We start from the raw sequence: 20583 nt of genomic DNA, 5'->3' as shown, positions 1-20583 counted from the left end.
AATTTTATGTTAGGTATGACCCAAATTACAGATTTTAGCATATGTGGGTAGATGGGTGCAATACACAAATGCTATCAACTGGAACAGGTGTACATCAAGATATTTTCCAAGCAGTCATTGACAGGCTAAGGAAAAGCAGCAGAGCGTACTGAAGGATTTTCCTCCTCCCCTTTTTTTACTTTGGATATTAATTTATTAAGATAGAGTCTTGCAGTGTCCAAGCAAGGAGGCTTTGTTTGTTGTTGTTTGTAACTGAGAGACAGAGCCAACTTAACAGAAAGAAATGCTTCTTTACTTATGTTTGTGGAAGTCAGCAGAAGAAAATGGACAGCAATACAAATGGTGTGACTGAAATTATATAAGTCCTAGTTCAACAAATCGAACATTAATTCTTGTTCTTAATTCTTAATTCTTGTTCTTCCCCTAGAAAGGTCCCTTGCTCTCCATGCTTAGCTTCAGTGCTGTACAGACAACCAGGGGAATTACCAGTAGTAGAAGGAGGCAGTTGTGCTGCTTTGATGAATTGGCTATTTCAGCATTGGAACAAGGCTGCAGTTTGAATTGGCAGGTCTGATAGCTCTTTGGTGTTTTTATTTTTCTCTCCTCCCCTTCAAAACAGCCTCTGTCATTATGGAAGGCTGCAGCAAAAGCATGTCATTCCTCAGATGAATAAATGTAAGTTGTGTTAAAAATCTGCTTTGCTTTAAGAAGGCATCGGTAGGGTAAAGACCTCAACTTATCTGATGCTTTTATGTTATTTTGCTTTTCTTTTTTATTTTAAAATGCACTTCTTATGTTAAAAACTAATTAAGAAGCAATACCTTAGGGAGTATTACTTTGAGAAAAACTGCCACATATAAACAAGCCTGTAAAATGCATTAATTAAAGGGAAATTTTAAATATTTTGAGCCACACTGGCAGCAGAAATTAAAAATATTGAGATCCTTTTTCATCAAAATTTTAGACTTTTCAAATCAAAAGAGAAAAAGGCCATATGTTATGCAATGCGTAATTCAGCTTTAAATTCAATGTATGTTCCTTGGGAAGTTGCCAGTTAGGGTGAAGTTTTTAGGATTGACCTAGTAAGCTGTTTCATAAAAAAAAAAAAAAAAACAAAACAGACAGAACAAAAAGCAAGAAATTATGGGAACAGCAAGGGACAGGAGTCCTCAAGTTATTTTTGTATATTTGCAAGTGTGCTGAAAGATTCTTCAACATTGAGGCTAAAAGAACCCTTAAAATTTAGTCTGATCTGCTATAAATGACAGGCCACAAAACTGCTCTCCTTTTACCTTTGCTTCCATAAGTAATTTGCAGAAAGTTGTTAAGTTTTGACTTAAATATATGAAAGCTGATGAGATCAGTCATAACCAGTCTCCCTTTGTCTGTCCTTCAGTATTTCATCCCATGATTAGCTGTATCTACTGAGTACAGATTTAAAAAAGGCATTTTAATCAAGATATGTTTTTCAACAAACTTCAGGTGTGTGAGATAGCAGGCCTCGTTTTGCTTTCTTGTGCATGGGTTAGTTCTTGGTTACTACAGTGCCGTCCTAATTTAACAGCCAGGGACTTGAGGACTTCTACTGTTGCTGCTGTGAAGTCACCCAGCATCCAATCCTCTCACACCTCTCAGCCGTGCCACTGATGCCTGCCTTTTGTCTCCCTGTACAGAAAATCCTGACCATGATCCCAACTGAGGAGGAAAAGCAAAAGATCCAGGAGGCACAGCTGGCGAATCCCGATGTCCCCCTGGGCAGCGCCGAGCAGTTCCTTCTCACCCTTTCCTCCATCAGCGAACTTTCTGCCAGGCTCCAGCTCTGGGCTTTCAAGATGGACTACGAGATAGTGGAAAAGGTGAGGGGAAGCAGGGAGGCAGGGGTGGAGACTCTTCTAAGGCTTTGCTTAATCTTCCCCGACCTTGAATATGAGCATGCATTTCGAGGAAATGGTAAATGGGTTGCTTTTGTTTCAGTGTCCAACCAGGAAACAGCTAAAATGATCCTTCATAATCTATTCCTTCTATAAAAGAAAATGAGAGATTATGTCTTCCTTCCTTTAATTAGTAGATAATGATATTGAAACAAATAAGAGGGCTAAATCTTGACCACATCTTCTCCAGATGTTGTTATTCAGGAAATTCTTACTTCAGGGCAATGAGAATTTTTCTTTGGTCAAAGACTGAGTGAGGAGTACGGTATTCAATCATATATTGTAAAATGAGAGTATTGATCTTCATTCATTTTAACTAAGAAAAACACAAAAGCGCCATCCATTAAAGGTTTTTTTTGTTTATACTTCTCAAAATTCTAAATAAAAGATAAGACATCCCTCAGGAGTATTATGTTCAGTTAAGTCACAGACAGTTGTTGCCACTTTCTCCATGGATGGCATTTATTCAGAGAACAATATAATACTGTTATTGAGTTGTCTGTCATTAATGATGGACCACAGACAAAAATTTCAAAAAGAGGGTGTAAAATTTTGGTGCCTAGGTGAAAGAGAGTGAAACTGTTTAAGTGATTTCACAGTACTTCCTGCTTTTCACAAGGTCTTTCAAGAATCTCTGCACAGGAGCCTTCTTCTGGCTGCTCTTCTGGTGCATATCCCATGCATTGCTCTTAAAGCAGCTCTCTCCTGTATATATTAGTTATGTATCTGCATCTGTGCACAAATTTTTGTATTGAAAGATCAGTATACCTTTGTGTGATACTTATTCTGAGAAGTGAGACATGCTTGTGAAAATGCCTTATGTTTACCTAGAAATGGTTATTTAACAAGTTGTACAAAAGTGGATTCATTTTCAGTTGATACTGTCAAGATTGCTCCTCCTCTGCTTCATCTTCTTAGATTTTAAGAAATGCAATAACACAAATATTCAGAGTTTTTTAATTATATTTTAGTCTTAACCTTTTACATTTCTGACTTGTATAACAAAATACTTCTATTTATTCTGCTCTGAAATTACCACAAGGCTAAATTGTACCTTTCATGAAAGCTGAGTTAGCTGTAGCTGTTAATTTCTGCATATACGTAGAATTTCTAGTGTCCTCTAAATCGAAAAGTAACATTTGAAGCACAGCTAAAAGCTAAAGAAATTCTGATAGTTTTCCTGATGCTTTGCCTATAATGGTTATACCACAAAGTAAGTTAATGAGTTGCCAGCTAAAATCCATATAGAATGGATGCTAGCACAAAATGTCTCAAATATTTAAATTACTCAAAGAAGCAATAGCTGGAGTCAAGATAGAACCAACATTTTTATCCCTGTCGAAAGGTAGATAGGACTAAGTGCAGTGCTTATTATACAATGGTAGAGGAAATAACGTGTGATAACTCTGGTAAAATAAGAGGAGCATGTGATAAGAAGCCCATCAGACAAGCACAGATAGGACAGACAGCTTGGGTCTTTGTTGGGTGAAGAGGCGGATAGAGGATCAGACATCAGGGCTGCAAAAGAGAGTGAGCACCTCTCCAGTAACAAAAGGTTAAAATCAGAGTTTAAGTTCTAGGTAACCAATAAATATACATGTTATTTAGACTGAGATAAGCACATTCAAATTTAAAAAATGAAGTACTTTGCATTAGTGATTCTGATAATAAGAGTCCCATGAGCTGCTAATATTCTTCTGTTCTTGAAACTGTATTTTTGAAGAAGATCCACCTGCAAAAGGGAAAACCCTTTATGAAACCCAGGTGCCAAAATCACTTAGCTCCACAGTTTTCGTCATTTTTTTTTAGTCCAACATCTGCTTGATTTTTTTTTAATCTATTGTAAAATAAGGAAAATTCATAGCAATTCAGAATGCACTTATTGTTTATCAAGTCACACATATATTTTATGTAAGAAATTAATGAACCTTGGTATTATTTCCATGAGGCTGAAATTTTTAGATGCTCCGTGATATCAACAGTGTGAAATACCTGAGTCGTTGATGTAAGACCAGGGTTCTCATACATGAGAACATACTTCTGCTCATCTACCAAGAACAGAGTTTTGCCTAAGTAGCTCTTAGTTTCATGTCTGATAACCTGAAAGAAAAGAACGTGAATTGTTCAAGAAACGGGTTAATTGGTACATTTTTTTATGTTCAGGAGACACTTTCCAGGCATGATGAATGAAGTCATCTTTCTTGGCTTGAATTTTATAACTAAGGCAAGTCAGGATATATTTGTAGGAAGCACCCTCAAACTGTGAGGGGCTGAACTGAATGAATGAATACTCATTCTTTGCTCTCTACAGAAAATAAAAAAAGAAAACCCTTTCCAAATTGTTTGTTTGATAATGTGTATACTATTTTGAAATGTTAACTTAAATGCCTTCTGAAGATCATTAGTGTAACAATAATTTTTCTCACCTTTATTTTGGTATCATAATTTAAAGGCAAAGAAAAAAGAGGTAGAGTTTCAACTTTAAAACTTGATTTTCAGAGTTCTGATTGCTCTGAAAAATTACAGTGTTACTACTCATTCTTTGTACTGAATTATTTATGATGCAAATGCTGTCAAATTTCATTATCTCAAAGAGAATTTAAAGATTGAAGAAAAAGGAATAGAAACTTTGGTTGTCCTAAATAAGATTTTTTTTTTATTAAAATCACTGCAGGCAAATACCTCCTTATTGCTGACAACTTTAAAGGATCATAAATTAATATAAGCGGGTGTAGAAATGAGACAAGTAGGACTGGTAAAAAAAACCGGCTTAGTTCAGTTTCCCTTTTGCGAAGAAAGATTACTCCTGACTCTAGTCTTCCTGGAGACAGTGTGCTACAGAAATAAGTGTTCAAAAAAATTGTACTTCTGAGTGATGCTTAAACTGTCTGAAAAATTTACAAAATGCATCAGAGCTTTTTAAGCTTTGCAGTATGATCTTGATACTTTTTGTTATTTTGGAAGGATGTGTTACTTTACGCAGGCCAGTCTTGATTAAATGTAAATACAGGAAATTACATGTTGTTCATCTCAAAGTTCCCACCCCAACCATGCTTTTTCCCCTCCCAGAAAATCATGCACATGAATTTCATAGGTGCAGGAAACTAAACTTATTACCAGTACAGCAGGTTGGTAAATGATGCTTGTATCAGATTAGCTGTACAGAACATGTGTACTATGTTCTCCTTGTCCCAGGACCACTGGATTCATTGCAGACATTTAGCTGAGGTCATTTGTCTATGTGTGTCAAACATTTATTAGGCATTATCAGATGTCTTGCAGACAGAAATTCTGGACCAATTCTCAAATTTCATTCAAACATAATTTGTAGGTGAAAAAACGTGTTATCCAAGGATATATCTCTGGCTTATATATCCACTCTCTTTAGGTAGAAGGTGAGTTTTATAGGAAGCAAGAATAGGTACTTTGTCTGGTTATTCAGTATCTTACACACTATATTTTATATTGTTTTTCAATCCTACAATAAAGTAAGAAATAAAGAGTAATCATAAACAGGTACTATATGCAAGAAAGTCTGAGCTCAGATAACTTGCTTGTAAATAGCTAAATAAAGGGCTCAGTATGGCCTGCTTTGGAAGCCTTTTATGCTACCTTTATATTCACCTTGAAAATGTTTTAAGTTAAACTTTTAGGAATGTATTTTTATCAGGTTGAAAATTGATCCAAATAAAATAGATCAGAAGCCTGTGCTTACAGCAGAAGCAGAGCAGTTTGATTCATCCCTGTAATGCAACAAAGCAAACTGACTCAAACATGACTTGAAAACAAGTCAAAGAATTCTGTGCAGCTGTTTCTTGATTTTAGTTCAACTTGATAAAGCTTTGGATTATTTAGCACCTCTCCTCTGATGTATAAATTACTTAGCTCACTATCCCATCTCTTCATTTGTCTTGATTTTGCCACATTCTTTTCAAGAGGTTTATTTTTCTGTAGTGACTAGAAATGTATGTTTCATTCATCTTTTATGGTGAAATATCACTACAGTTGTTGAAGGACCCATTGTATGTCTCCAAGAGAATGAAGTTCTCAGTTATTTTGCCTCTTGGTCTAATATAACAGCTTAATTTTGGCTTCTTGGCTCATAAAGAGTATGAAAAATTTGTGAGATTGGGAGAAAAGATCTCCCTGCACATGTCAGAGGAGTTGGAACTAAATGATTTTTAAGGTCTTTTCCAACACAAACCATTCTATGAATCTGTGAAAAGAATGCTGCTCATGGATGCTTAGGATGGCATTTGGAGATAGAAACAATGTGAACTGTTACCGTGCATACAAAATAAATAACCTTGGGCCTCACACAGAGATGTAGAAATAAGCTCTGTCAACTCAATTACCCTCACTCTCTTCCTTTGAACTCTCTGGTGTAGTTCGCTTCCCGAGGTAATGGAACAGAATTTATATTTTCAAGCATTATGAGTTTACATACCTATACTCAGATAACATGCGTGGACAGAAGATACATTAAGTTAAAAGATTAAAATGAGAATGTTTGTAAAGCTTGATGTTTACAGCAGGGGAGTTTTTCAGTTTTAAATTTGAACAAGCACAAAATCATATCCAAAACTCAGAGATGGCCATCATTTGAAGAAAGCTGTAGGGTCAGGCTAGCAATGTCAAGTCAGCCAGATTTCTAAACTTTTTTGTTTGTTTTTCAAAGATTAGGAAAAGTGGTTTTAAGAAGCTTTTTTATCAGTTGGGGCATGGGGATGTTCATGCATCTGACTCAAATGCAGCAGCCCTTTCTTTGATTCTCTCTCCTGTTTGAAATCACAGGATAATCCCCAGGACAAGTAAGGCAATTGCATACGTAAAGGAAAGTATTTTATGTATTTTTTTTGCTGTCCTTGCATGTGATTTATGAGCTGGAACCTGGAAGAAAACCAGCACTCATGGCCCGTTTACACTCTGCAAGACACCAGTTCAGGAACTTTTTGCAGTAATTAATCTAAACCGTAGAATTAAAAACTAGCCAACTGCAGTCTTCACTTTCTTCTTTCTGTTCTCATGGCAGGAAGTTGCAGAACCACTGCTAGACCTGAAGGAAGGAATGGACCAACTGGAGCACAATAAAACTTTGGGATTTATCCTTTCTACTCTACTAGCTATTGGGAACTTTCTGAATGGAACCAATGTAAGCCTGCTGTCCCAGCATTTCCCCTGCAGCTTTTTCCTTCTAAAAAACAGAAGTCAAAACCATTATGATGGTTGCCATACACTATTTATTTTGTACTAGAAAAGTAGTTTAGAAAATAGAACCTGCTTTTTAATGTGTGTTACGGTGCTTTTTGTCTCTTTCAGCATAATCTGAAGGAAATGTAGAGCTAGGCACTCTTCTAGAGTAACTTCCTTAAATTTAATGTTGATGCTCCATATTCAAGTTGTGAGAACTGTGTCATGAGTCATTTCACTGCAGATGGAGTGATTTTAGGCCTAGTCTTCAGCAAGTTAAAAATTAATAAAAGCAATAAGTTTTTTCTCCCATAGGATTCTTCTTCTTTCCCTTCTGCCCCTTCTTGGTCATCATTTTTGCCTTCTAATCTGCATGTGAAGAAGTAAACATTTTTATTTTTAATTTCCTCCCCTTTTTTCCCCTTACAGGCCAAAGCTTTTGAGTTAAGCTACCTCGAGAAGGTTCCAGAAGTCAAGGACACAGTGCACAAACAGTCCCTCCTGCACCATGTCTGCACTATGGTGGTGGAAAAGTTCCCAGACAGCACTGATCTGTATTCAGAGATCGGGGCCATCACTAGGTCAGCCAAGGTATGTCCAGTGGGTAAATACATCTATATGTATGTTTTTATAACACATCTTAGAAGTGAAATATTTAAGATTTTATTTCATTCTTTGATTTTTTGTTCCTCCCTGGTTGCAGCACTATTTATAAATGTGGATTCATTGTGTCATTTGTACTGAATTTCAAAGATGCCAGTACTTCTTCTTCTGAGCTTTATTTCTGCCTGTTAGATGGGTTCCCTCATCACTGCACTATTAGACAGCCATTAGTTAACGACATTCTTAATGTGTGTAACTATTAGGAACTATTTTTAAGTTAAAACTTTATTTAACCAGTATCTTCAAATATATTTATTATATGGTTTAGGGGGATCTCTTTTTAAGGCAGATGCCTGATTGTATTTTAAGGGCAATGGACAGAATGAATTTTTTGCTAATAAAATTGTTTCCAAAATTAAAGTGTCCTTGAAATACTTCGTTTGACTCACAGAATCACAGAATGGTTGGAACTGAGAGGGACATCAGCACATCATTTAGTCCAACTCCCCACTAAAGCAGGTTCATCTAGAGTAGGTCATGTCTAGGCAGGTTTTGAATATTCGCAGCTGAGGGGGCTCCACAGCCTTTCTGGGCAGTATGTTCCAGTGCTCTGTCACCCTCAAAGTAAAGAAGTTTTCTACTTTTTAGTACTTGTCTTTTCTGTCCTCCTCCTGAAAATAATTTTGATTATTAATAGTTAAGGAAAGTAAATAGATATAAAGGAAACTTGTGGCAGCTCCTTTTTTCAAAAAATGGTAATCTCCTGGTTAATGCATAGGTCTGGTCAATGGCTCAATGTGGTATGCAGATTATTTATAATTGCTGCTAGCAAGCATGATAGAAACACTGTAAACTCACTCTTGGAGCTCTCAGAGTGTGAAATTTCATGAATGACCCTTAAAAATAGTACATTACTTGATTAATGTAGTAAACATGGGAGATAGCAAACATAAAATTCTGTTTAGGAGTCATTTCTCATGTGGAAGTGGAAATAATTACAGCAGATAATACTAGTAAACGTCTACTCCAGTGTCTTGATTCGGACAGTGGACAATACCAGCTTCTGGAAAGATCATCACAGGAAGCTTTTAAGGAGGAGAGGAAGACTTCTCTTAGAAAAATGTTATTTCATGAGCCATAATTCTCATTATATGCATAAAATAAAGGAATGATTTCTTTTCCACAGGCCACCTTGTTTGGATATTGAGGGAGGGGTTGAGGGGGAGAAACAACCCTACATAATATTTTTTTTTTTTAAACTGCGAAAATCAAATCTTATTTTGGCTCTTAGTGTAGTTCTTGTGGCAATGAATTCATAATCTATTTCTGTCTACTATTGAATTTGCCAATTTCAGGATTTACTGTCTGAATATGTTGAACAGTCAAAACATTTTTATCTCTCTATTTAACAGAATAACTTAGGTTGGAAAGGATCTCTGAAGGTCATCTGGTTCATCACCTTTTTCAGTGCAGGACAAAATTAAACTAGGCTGCTCAGATCCTTGTCTAAGTATTAAATGATCCTTTTACATCTTTTTTTGTGAGACCATTTCCACATTTTTCTTCCATCATACCTTTTGGAGTGGGTTAAACAATAGTAAGCACAGTATTCCAGCCTGTCCTTATAAACGTTAAATGCTTACTGTGTTTGTCCATTCTGCTTCTGCTGTCATTTGTTAGATGTCCTGAGGTTTTCTTTGTGTTTTTTGACTGTTGCTATCCTTTGGACACCCATTTTCTTTGGGTAGTTCACAAGGACATCCAGTCAGTCTCCTGAGCTGATCAAGCAATTCGGAACTCAGCCCAATGCACAAAGGAGTCCAATATTGCCTGCAGTGTGCACTTCATTGTCTGAAGTAATGACTGTGATCTGCTGAAGCAGATTTACTGTTTATCTCTCAAACCCCTAATAATCTTCAGTCAGGACTAATCTGTAGATTTTACCCTCTCAATGCTCTTCCTTGTTTCCAGATAATTTTGAAATACAAAGTGCTAACTGTGAGACACCTTCTGTTAACCCTATCATCAAATGAGAATCAATGTGTCTTCCTTCTTTTCTTTTACTCTCTTGACCTCACACTTCATAGGTGGCCTCTCATGCGGCTCTTGTAAAGATTCTGAAATCTAATTTTCTTTACTTACTCTTATCTGTCCACTATTTTATAAACATATACAGAATATAGTGGTTATTTTGATGTATTAAATTTCATGTTACTCATCCTTTCAGCCAGGTTACCAGATGTAGTAATAAAACCTGGACCTCTGCATCAACCTTGCTGCTCTTCTAAGGATAGGTGAAACTTTTGCTATCCTCTGAGTCTCCAGATTACCAAGTGTAGTTTCATACATATTCATAGTAATTTTAACAAGTGGCTTAATTTCTTTATTTTAATTGCTGTCAGAATTCTTGTATTCTACTTGTTTACTGCTGTGTAAGATATCATCCTCCTCCAACACATTTGTTTCTGCTAACAAGCTTTCAAACCTTGCTATTAGTTCACATCTATTCAAAAATATAATGCAGAAAAATGAAAGCAGGAACCAGAACACATTTCTTCCCAACATCCTCTGTGGTGAAGTTGGATGAAAAGAAGTCATCTTGCTTCCTTTCTCTTACTTTTGTCTTCCTCAGTTTCTTTCATCCCCAGTGATTCCGGACCTCCTACATATTTTCTTTTTTTTATTTCATACCATAAAGGAATTTGTGGCTTTTGTTTTATATCCTTAGATATTTTCTCTTTGGATTCCAACTCTTCTCCTAGTTTTCCTCTTGTACAGCCTATGTTTAGACTGATTTATTGCCTTCAGTGAGGTTGTTTTTTCATGTTTGGAAGATTTTAACTTTTTTATGGTTTCGTTTCTAATTTAAGTGATTCTCTTCTCTTAACATTTAGGTATATTGGTTTCTCATTTCCCGCTACTTCTCTTTGTTAAGAAGTTATTTCACTGGTTTTTTTAGGTTGGGACAAAGTTAATCACTAAATGATAATACCATAAAAGAGAAGAGCCTTTGTTTTCCAAAATCCTTACTACTGTGTATGGTGTACTGTCAAGTGAATCTTCTATTTTTCAGTTATAAAAAGTGGAAGAAAGCTTAACCCACTGCTGTCACTTATAAAAAATTTTAGGTCTAAGAGCATGCAAAATTGAGCACAGTCTTTCAGTCTGTGGTTTGCTGATCTAGTGGCCCTGCCCAAAGCGGATGAAATTCTAAAAAGGCCAGACAAAATCACATTAAGAGAAATTATAGCCTTAACCTTCCCCATGACGCCCAAGGTCTCCCTCCTTGGGATGTTCCTGCATGTGTTATACCACTGATGGATTACTGTAACAAGCTCTATTCCCACTTGATCATAGCTACCACAAATCAAAGAGTTAGGACATGGAAGCCATCCAAGCTGCCCTTTTCAAGGGAATGTTCACAGACAAGGGGAAATCTTGGTTTAGGAAAGCTGACAGGAAAGGAGAATTAATATTTCACTGTGGATTAGGCTGTATTTTGAGCTCCATTTTGTCTACAAACATCTTTCAGAAACCACAAAGGCTAAACAATTTCCATCCTGTAGATAAACAGAGATACCCCTTTCCCTGCGATGCGCATTGTATAAGAATTTCCTGAGCCTTTGTTCCTGAAAGAAAAACTCATAAAGAAAACAGGCTGCCTCACAAAAAAGTAGTTAGAAAGTCCAGAAACAAAATGGTATAGTTATTGTAAAACTTGTGGCTTTTTATTAAGGACTGAAGTCACAAATGGCACCAAAAAAAGCAGGCACGAGTGAAAAAATTACAAAAAAAGTAGAGTTCCATATAAATAAAAGTATAAAATCATGCATGGTGCTGATTGTTTAGTATCCCATGATTAAAATCATATGTTCTTTTTTTCTTTTTTAGCATATTTTATTTTTTTCACTGAATTTGTACCGTCACTGATGTGCCTAATACTGAACGAGACCCACAGATTTCTGAAATTATACTCAGTGTTGGTCCTAGAAGTTTCCTTAAGAAGGAGTTGCATCAGCACCACTACCTTCTCTATTAGTAACAAAAAATGTATCCTTATTAAAAAGTTCAGCTTCTCTCTCTAACCCATAAACATTTTCCCTGTGCATCTGAAAGCTGGCCAGCTCCATAGAGTAAACTAGTAATTGTCATTTTCTTCCCCAGATTTTATTTTACTTACAAGATGTCAAACTTCTGTCTGGTTTTTAACCCCTCCAGCAAGACACCTGGATTAGTTGTGGATACTAGGCAGTGGAGAAGCAGGCAGCTTTTAAAAATAAGCCATTGAAAACATTAGCAACACAGGGAAAGGGGCAAGGACTGCTGATAGGAAAGAACTTAGGACGAGACTAAGGCATACACAGGGGAGAAGGAAGCCTACGTCTGCCCTCCAAGGGACTTGGCAGGAAGCTATGGGGAGAAAGGAGGTGTCTGGCACAGAAGTGCCATTTGGCATGCTATAGCTTCTGCCTGATACAGTGTAAAGCAGAGAAAGGAGAAAAAATTAACAGAAAAATGCCTCCTGAACTCCTTCGGTGGGGTTTCTCTTGTCTCGCTTGACAGGAAGTATTTGTGTGCAGTTATCATTCAAGTATGTTTTCCCTACATTATTTCAAACAAAAATAAATGCCAAAAGTCAAATTATTTTCCATGGGAAAAACAAAAAAGGTTGAGGAATGCAAGGTTTTTTACAGTTGTGTCATTCCTTGTGGTGCCCGCAGCAAGGACGACTGGCGCTGCCCCTGCTCCTGGCACAGGCTAGCAGGAACAGAGGTGAAGGCAGCACAGAGTAAGGCAGATCCTGTTGGCTGCAGGGCATGCTGGGACAAGGGGGAAGGAGCTCCATGGCAAATGAGACTTTGAGGTTCTCTCAGAAAGAGAGCAAATGAAGTTTAACACATATGCCTGACAGCACTGTGGTGTTTCAGTAACATTCCAGGTGAAATGACGGCAGGAGTTGTTGCAGGTGACATGACACCATCTGAAGGGACCTACATCACCACTTAGTGGTATTGCTCCTCTTTGTCCCACATTGTGGGAACTGCCATACAGCATCTGCAAAAAGATGCCATGTTAGTGTGTTTATTGTTTAATGAACTAAAATGCAATGGAGATATGTATATATTTGGGTAAACTCATCTGGTCATACCTCAGTAAGCACTTCTGTCCTTTAATTTTTCATTAGTGGGTTGATTCAGCTCCAAAATTGTTTTTGTGGGATGCCGCTTCTTGTACTAGAATTAGAAATTTCCAGACAGAACCTCCTTTATATTTTGCTTTCTTTCAAGAGCTGGCATCTATTGCACTTGAAATACGTGACCCACAGTGTGCGAGTTGGACTAGCATTGGTCTTGGGATAATTCTTGTGACACTTGGTGAAGGAAGCCAGTGTGGAAATATTAGAGGAGACAGAGTTTTGAATGTATGCCACAGAAGGTTGCTGTGCTCAGATGACAGTGTGTTTGCAAGGAGCAATTCTCAGAATTTCCTTTGGCGCTGAACCAACTCAGGAAAAGAGGAAGATTTCATGTTCCGTGCCAGAACGCATCCCTGTAATAATGTGAGAATGAACGGTCTGACCTTAAATTATAAACAGCTCAGACCAGGCTATAGTCTGCTGCAGAAACTATGTTGAACTTTGAAAAGAGAAAGCTTATGTCTGTGATTATGTGTCTTTCTATGAGGTACAATAAAATAGTTGTCATTTTACTGTGAATTTAAGGCAACATTTCTCATTGTGAAAGCATCAGTCTTCTTTTTAATGCACCTTGTGACAAGGATAAAAATGCAGAGATCCAGGTCTTCCTCAGAAAATATCTGGATATTATATGTTCACCACTAAAAAAAACAAGCTCTAGCAATAAACAATAAGTAGAGTATCAAGCAATAAAAAACAATGATGCTGTGCATATGTAATTAGTTATTTACTGGCCTTCAGAATAAAGCTTTGGATATAGTGATTTTGAAAAGAAGTGCTTTTTAAGCACAAACCTCAGCTTCATCAGTTTCCATCCATTTATTTGTTTGGGTTTTTTTTTACTTCAATCCAGTTGTGACATTTTTGACTCCTTTCAAGGGCTGAATGCTAACACAGGAGGCAGGAATCATGAGTGTATTTAGGTGCAGCATCTTTTTCTTTAGGACAGTTTTGTACTCACAGTAGTGGGGGAGCTTAGCCCAAAGACTAGAGGAGATTTAGCTGGGAAAGAAAATGTGTGTGTAAAGCACATTCCAGCTGAGGGAATGCTGAAGAAAAATTACCTGTTATCTCACAGTGGCTACATTTGTTTGTTGTGGATGGCACTGCACACCTGGAATTGTATATGCTGCCCTAGGGAATACATAGTGGAAAGGCACTTTAGGTTTGAGCTACTGCATTTAATTCCCAATGTCACCTCAAAGCAGGCTTTCCTCTGTCTCCCAAGGAATAATAAAGAGTGCAATTCCTGTGTTGCCATGAGGTATTTGGTGCCACAAAGAGAAATAACATCCCAACACAAAAACCAAAAAGGTTCCCTGATACATGTCCTGCCTGAACGATTGGAGCATGGTCTAGTATTTCACGAATGAGAAAGTTTTAAACTTGTGTATGCAGCAGGTGATATTAGATGTATGGGATGGAGTTGAACTTGAAAAAAATAGGCCTTTTAAAGGACCAATTTTCATGAAACCTGAATGAGCAGGAAAGTAAATGCTCAGCTATTTAATGATGGTGGTAGTTTTTGAGTCAGGTGAAAACTGATGAGAAATCATTTGGGCAGTAGGTGTATCATACAGTACTGAATTCTCAGCCCAGTGGAGTAAGAAACTTGGTAGAATTCTTTTTTTGGTGATATTGTTTATGGCAAAGTCACCTGCTGCTATGGTAGCAAGCAGTAAATAATGATATAAAGTGATTAAAATGAGTTCTGATGTTCCTGGCATGTGGCTGGAAGGTTTTATTCTTGGTCTGAGTGTCATTTGTGCAAAATATGGTGGTGTATCAAATTGAAAAATAGATTTTTATTTTTAAAGTTGCCCATTAGTGACTTAGGGCAATAGTTTGCTGAGGTTCCATATGTCTCGTGTCACATAAATGAGTCCAATTTGCATATACTGTCTCTGACTAGTCCACTCTGATGCAACAGTGTCTACAAAGGCACTTCTGAGAAGACTGAACAGTGGACCTAGCAAGAGATTTCACAGATACTAATAGTTCTGAATATTTTTCAGCTAGTGTGATTGTGAATGGAGAGAAACCTGGCAGGAGAAAGGGGAAACATATCAAATATATCTCAGAAGCATGCATTTAGAAAGTTGCTTTTTCTAAATTGGTTTACAAATTAAAATAAACATTACTTAGTGTCTGAAAGAAAGGACATTTTTATTTTGCATAGCAACCTAAGACAACTCATTCTTTTGCCTGAATAAAAAAAAATTATTAATTTTACAATTTGTAGCAGAAGGTAACAGAAAGCAGGGCCATCAAGCTGCATGTTTTTTGCATATATATGTACTGAGGAGGAAGAAAAAGAATATATGTTTCCACCTTCCTTCAAATCCTTGAGCCAGGCACAACATCCATACACTACTGTCCAAGAAGAAAGCTGTAATGACTATTTCAGATTACTGCTTCTCTTTATTCAGGGGAACATAGTTATAAAATAATGCCACAACAATGCTTGATCTGAGTACCTCCTATGCTGAGCTCTGCTGGAGCTACAACTCATCCAAATTCCTTCTTAGTCCCAGCATGACCCAGCTGCAGGCAAAAATTGGTGCATCTTTCCTTTCAAGACAGAAGGAATGAAAAAAAGGAATCATGTTTTTCTACCATTACACAGTATTAATTCTTTTAGTAAAGTGTTGGAAATAAGCACATAAATAAGAAAGTGCTCAAAAAATTATTGTGTATCCCTTAGAACAAGTTGTCATCCCATCTCTGCAGGAACTTCCCACTCTTGTGAATGTGTTGACTGTTGGCAGATTTCAAGAGTCCAGGAATTTGCCGCGTCTTTTCCCCTCAGACTTGTTGTTCTCAAAAGATGTTTCTTGAATCCCTACACATCTGAATCTCTGAGCTTTTTGATAGATTAAAACTCATTCTGTTTTCAGTGAAAGCTGTCATAAAATGTCATAAATTTAAATTTCTCAGCTGCAGGGGCTGAGAGGCTTCCTCAACTAGGTTGGATAACTCTTACTAGTAAAAAGACCTAGACCTTGGCTTTTTTTTTTTTCCTTAACAGGAATGCTGGTATTTTTCCCATATGTGTTTTAGATATACCATCTGTGGAGAGCAGCAATGTGTTTATCATCAACAGTGAAAATACTGACCTGGAAAGGACTTTTTTTTTTTAAACATATGCATTGATAGGGATATAAGGAAAGCAAAAGCCCCACAGCTGCTCCGCCTGCAGGGCTTTTCTGAATAGCAGAATGGATCAAAGGATGTTTTTATTTCCTTGTGAAGAGGAAAAATTCATCACTTTATAAATCACAGCAAAAACAAATCAAATCAATACCAGGAGCTTTTTAATAATAATGGATTTCTTACGGCTATCCTCAGTATAGGTCTCAGCAGTGGATGATGCACACAGCTAGGAAGAATGAAATAAAACCTGTCTCTGACACTGGTTTTCATTTAGCATTAAGGAATTAACTGGGGTACGAGACTATAACATCCCAAGCACTGATGTGTTTAGAATCTGAGAGCTACGTCTGTATTTTATAGCTTGAGTTCATCTGAACTGTGAAGTGGTGTTATAAAATAGTTTTTTCCTTTCTTCAGAATTCAAGAACATGTTGGATAGTTTTATTTTTTTCATCTGTTACGTGCTATGTCTGGGTTGTTAATGCACTTTGTTCAGTTGTTAGCAACACATCCCGAATGTCTTCTGAAGACTATTGCGATTTGAACACCTTTTTTGGTTGATGAATAAAGGACAAGCTCTCCCTCACCTTCTGTGGAATGTGTTGGCTTCTATCCTGATGAATGTTACTGTAGGATGCAATCATTTATTTTAACTGTGTTGAGAGACTTTCAAAGTTTTTACATGATCTTGTTACAAGCTAGTAAATTCATATCGTATATCAAGGGATGAAAGTTAGTGCTGAGATCACTAAATAATACATACTTTCAATAAAGCTTTAAAAAATTCTGGCCTGTGAATTCTGTGATTAGAACTAGATTGTCTATTAACAAGTCAGTACATGACTAGGGAATAGATCCAAGTGCTTCCTAAAATGGAGAAGTGTTGGCGGGGTACAACAGTGAGCAGTAAACAGGGCATAAAAAGCTATGAGTAGTAGAGAAAAGGATTTAAAAAAAGAGAAGTTTTGTATTACCTCAGAAAGAATGGAGTCATGCAGTTACTTGGTGCAGACATGAAGTTATTAGCAAGGGAAAAAACACATCACAATATTTTATTGTCCCTTCTTTAGCTGTTAGGCCTCCAGGACTAAAACCAAATATATACGTGTATGGATATTTCTTTGTTTTTTCAGTTTGCCTTACCAACATTACATGCCTAGACATAGTGTGACAGAGAAAGCTATTTCTTATTTGTTTAGTAGTAATTAATAATGTGAATTAGTGTTGTGCTGCCACTATATTGACCCTTTCTTAAACATACATTGCAGGTCAGATATCTAAATATATAATAACCGTGTTTTCACTTCAAGTGTTACCTTTTATTTTTCTTTTTTTTCAGGTTGACTTTGAACAACTCCAGGAAAACCTGTGTCAGATGGAAAGACGGTGCAAAGCATCATGGGATCACCTTAAGGCTATAGCAAAGCATGAAATGAAGCCAAGTCTAAAGCAAAAAATGTCTGAGTTCCTTAAAGACTGTGCAGAAAGAATCATAATCCTGAAGATTGTTCATAGAAGAATAATTAACAGGTACAAAATTACACTGGGGATTGCAATACCTTGATAGTAAATGACTTGATAAGATTATAAATTATGACATCATAAATATGTTTTTTAAATAAGCATTTAATCCACATTCCTGCAAGAAATGTTACCAGGTTATATGTGGTGCATACTTGGTTATAGACTCCATTTAAGAAAGATCCCCACTCCAGAAATTTCTGTATTTCTGATTAAAAGAAGCAGTTTTCCAGGCAGTCATTTATTCCCAAAGTGCAATAACTGGGTCTTTTAACACCTAGTCCCCAAAAGCTAGTAGCTTTATGGTTAAGTTGCTATATATTCTGTTCATCCTTCAATGTTTTTGAGGGGGCTTAGCTTACTGTCTGATAAACAAGAACAGACTGTAAAAAAAATGGAGTTTTAATGACAAATTTGTCATTTGCAGAAGTTGAAGCAAGTTTTGTACACTGAGTTCTTTTGTAGGCAGCATCACTCTTATTTGCAAGATCTACGACTATGTGTTTTATGGCTATGCAGCTGAAGACAGAATTAAGATTCCTCTCCTCAGGATTTGCAGATGGGTTTAATGAAACTGTGAGAGATTTTCCAACTTCTGGATAATTTCCAAATTGCTGTGGTCAAAATTAGGAACTGGATTCCAAATGATCCCAAATTTGTGGATATACACTTGGAAAGTTGATTCAGCTCTTCTTTTGTTTTCATAATGATTTGAGGTTTATGCCATAAGTAAGCAGAAATCCCAATTGCACTGAAAGGGAATTCACTAGTTTAATGTTGTGGTTATTATATGCATTCTACAAATAAGAAAAATATTAATTTTTCCCTATGATATCCTGAAACTACTTCTGTAGTTCTTAAAAATTGTTTTCATGTACTTGCATCTTTCTAGAATTGGGAAAACTTTTTATCGTTGGGAAGGTAGATGCAGTTAAAAGGAATTCCCATATATTTTTAAACATTCAGCACTCTGTTGTAAATCATGAAGTATAGAAACAGTAGTAAAAATTGCAAATAGTGCAAAAGCTCTGAATGCCACCGAAGAAGTAAAACTGTGAATTGAGAGTATCCCAATGTACTTGGTAGCTAATATAATTTTATGGTCAGTTTTTTGAACCAGTTCTTTCCTTCTTGTGTTTGCTAGCCTGTAAATCTGCATTCTTCTTGTCTAGGCTTTGCCCAACACCCTAATAGCCTCTTTGAAGTTGCTTAATTCAAATAAATAGAATTGAAACTTAATAAATATTTTTTCTATAACTGAAATGAAATTGATCGTTCATGTGCCAAATTAGTCATATAAAGTAGATGGAGTTCCATAAACATCTTATCTTCTGCATCGGCCTGGGAAAGTAGACGAGGATGGAGTTATCATAGTCTAGACTTTCATGGTTTTAATTATTAAACATACCAATGTTATGCAAAGCATCCATGAAAATTCTGTAGCACAGAGGAAGTGATGGGAGCTAGTAAAGTAATAAATGGATTCAGTGAAATGTGCTTTTTTTTCCCCCAGAGACAATAAATAAAGATTTTTTTCCCTTTACATTTATGAGTGCATTGTTTTCCAGGTTTCACTCGTTTTTGTTATTTATGGGTCATCCTCCCTACGCAATACGAGAAGTCAACATCAATAAGTTTTGCAAAATTATTAGTGAATTTGCTCTGGAATACCGCACCACCAGGGAACGAGTTCTGCAGCAAAAACAGAAACGAGCTAACCACAGGGAAAGAAACAAGACCAGAGGGAAAATGATAACAGATGTAAGTGGCAAAATGTATCTCCCACAGCATGGATTTTTAAAACTTTCTTTTGTTGAATACAATATATGAAGTGTTGCTACTCTCTATTTTTATTCTTAGAGGTTCTTCTACTGTAAGTAATGAACTCCGTTCGCTTATGAGACAAAACTTGCAAGTCCTTGATTGTGTGTATTTTCTGCTTCATACAAGTGTATAGGATGAGAACAAATTGAGATTAAGCATCCAAAAATAGCTTCTCTCTGTTGCACAGTGTCCAGAATATCTAGGAGGCAGGAGCTGTCTGAAAAAAGCAAAAAAGCCTAGACATTTGACTCCTAATTGAGAACATAATTTAAGTTATGAATCATGGTAACCATTTAAGTGATTACAACCAAACTTGGGTGGATTTTTTCCCTCCATCTTTGACTATTCTAATATAGTCTTTAGTCTTGGAATTTTATATATTTTTTTATGTATTTGTATATATATATATATATATATGCATGCACATGCAGCAATTTTCTTCTTAACTTTGCAGTACAGAAAAGCCAATTTTATGGGAACAGAGTACTTTGGGGTTCTAAAAGAATGGACAAATTTATGTTCGCAGTAGATGTTACCCTGCAAACTTTGACTGTATGGTTGCATACTCATAGAATAAATTAAAATAAGATTAGTTTTCTCAGCATAGTAAGTTCTAAAATCCCCTTGATTTTTTCTATCTTTTTTTTTTAAAGTTGATGTGGTTTAACTCAATCCAAATAAAGTTTTAAGAAGTGCCAGTACTTAATAAAAATTTCCAGCTGTCTCAAAATCCAAATGTGGAGTCTCTGTTAGATGCAAGTGGTTCATTGCATATGAAGTTATCCCTGCCTTTGGAATGAAAAGCCCTAAGCTGATTACAGTTTTATAGCTCAGGCAATGTGAGTCAATATATATGTATATATGTATTGAAACTGATATAAACTGAGATTGTATTTAAGTCATTGTCTCATGATCATTTGTAGATCTTTCCTGGCAGTATCCTCTTTACATTTGGAAATCTGCCCCATCTAGAGAAAATGTTAAACCTCTATTATTATCAAAAGATTTTCCTTTTGGTCTAGCCTCAGGTTAAGGAAGAGGCTCTGATTTAATACAAAGGCTATAATACAGTCATACAAATTTTCAAAACTACCACTAGGGAACTGAGATGACTTTCCTCAATTGCTTCTTGACTGACATATTCTAGAGGAGCTAAAAGACAGC

At 36.4% G+C, this 20583-nt stretch overlaps 1 protein-coding gene across 8 annotated transcripts in view; it reads left to right on the top strand.

Annotated features, from left to right (window-relative positions):
• The window catches only part of FHOD3 (formin homology 2 domain containing 3), a 389282-nt gene that overhangs the window by 338059 nt on the left and 30640 nt on the right, over positions 1–20583 (top strand). For all 8 annotated transcript variants that reach the window (XM_032689383.1, XM_032689376.1, XM_032689370.1 and 5 more), the window contains 5 exons: positions 1674–1856; positions 6964–7083; positions 7551–7712; positions 17414–17604; positions 19164–19356. In XM_032689383.1, the coding sequence (XP_032545274.1) occupies positions 1674–1856; positions 6964–7083; positions 7551–7712; positions 17414–17604; positions 19164–19356 (849 nt within the window). The remainder of the gene's footprint in view (positions 1–1673; positions 1857–6963; positions 7084–7550; positions 7713–17413; positions 17605–19163; positions 19357–20583) is intronic.

This window comes from Chiroxiphia lanceolata, chromosome 1 (assembly GCF_009829145.1).
Source record: "Chiroxiphia lanceolata isolate bChiLan1 chromosome 1, bChiLan1.pri, whole genome shotgun sequence".
Lineage (NCBI taxonomy): Eukaryota > Metazoa > Chordata > Aves > Passeriformes > Pipridae > Chiroxiphia > Chiroxiphia lanceolata.
Note: the sequence above shows the minus strand (reverse complement) of the source record. Positions and strands in the feature narration are given on the sequence as shown.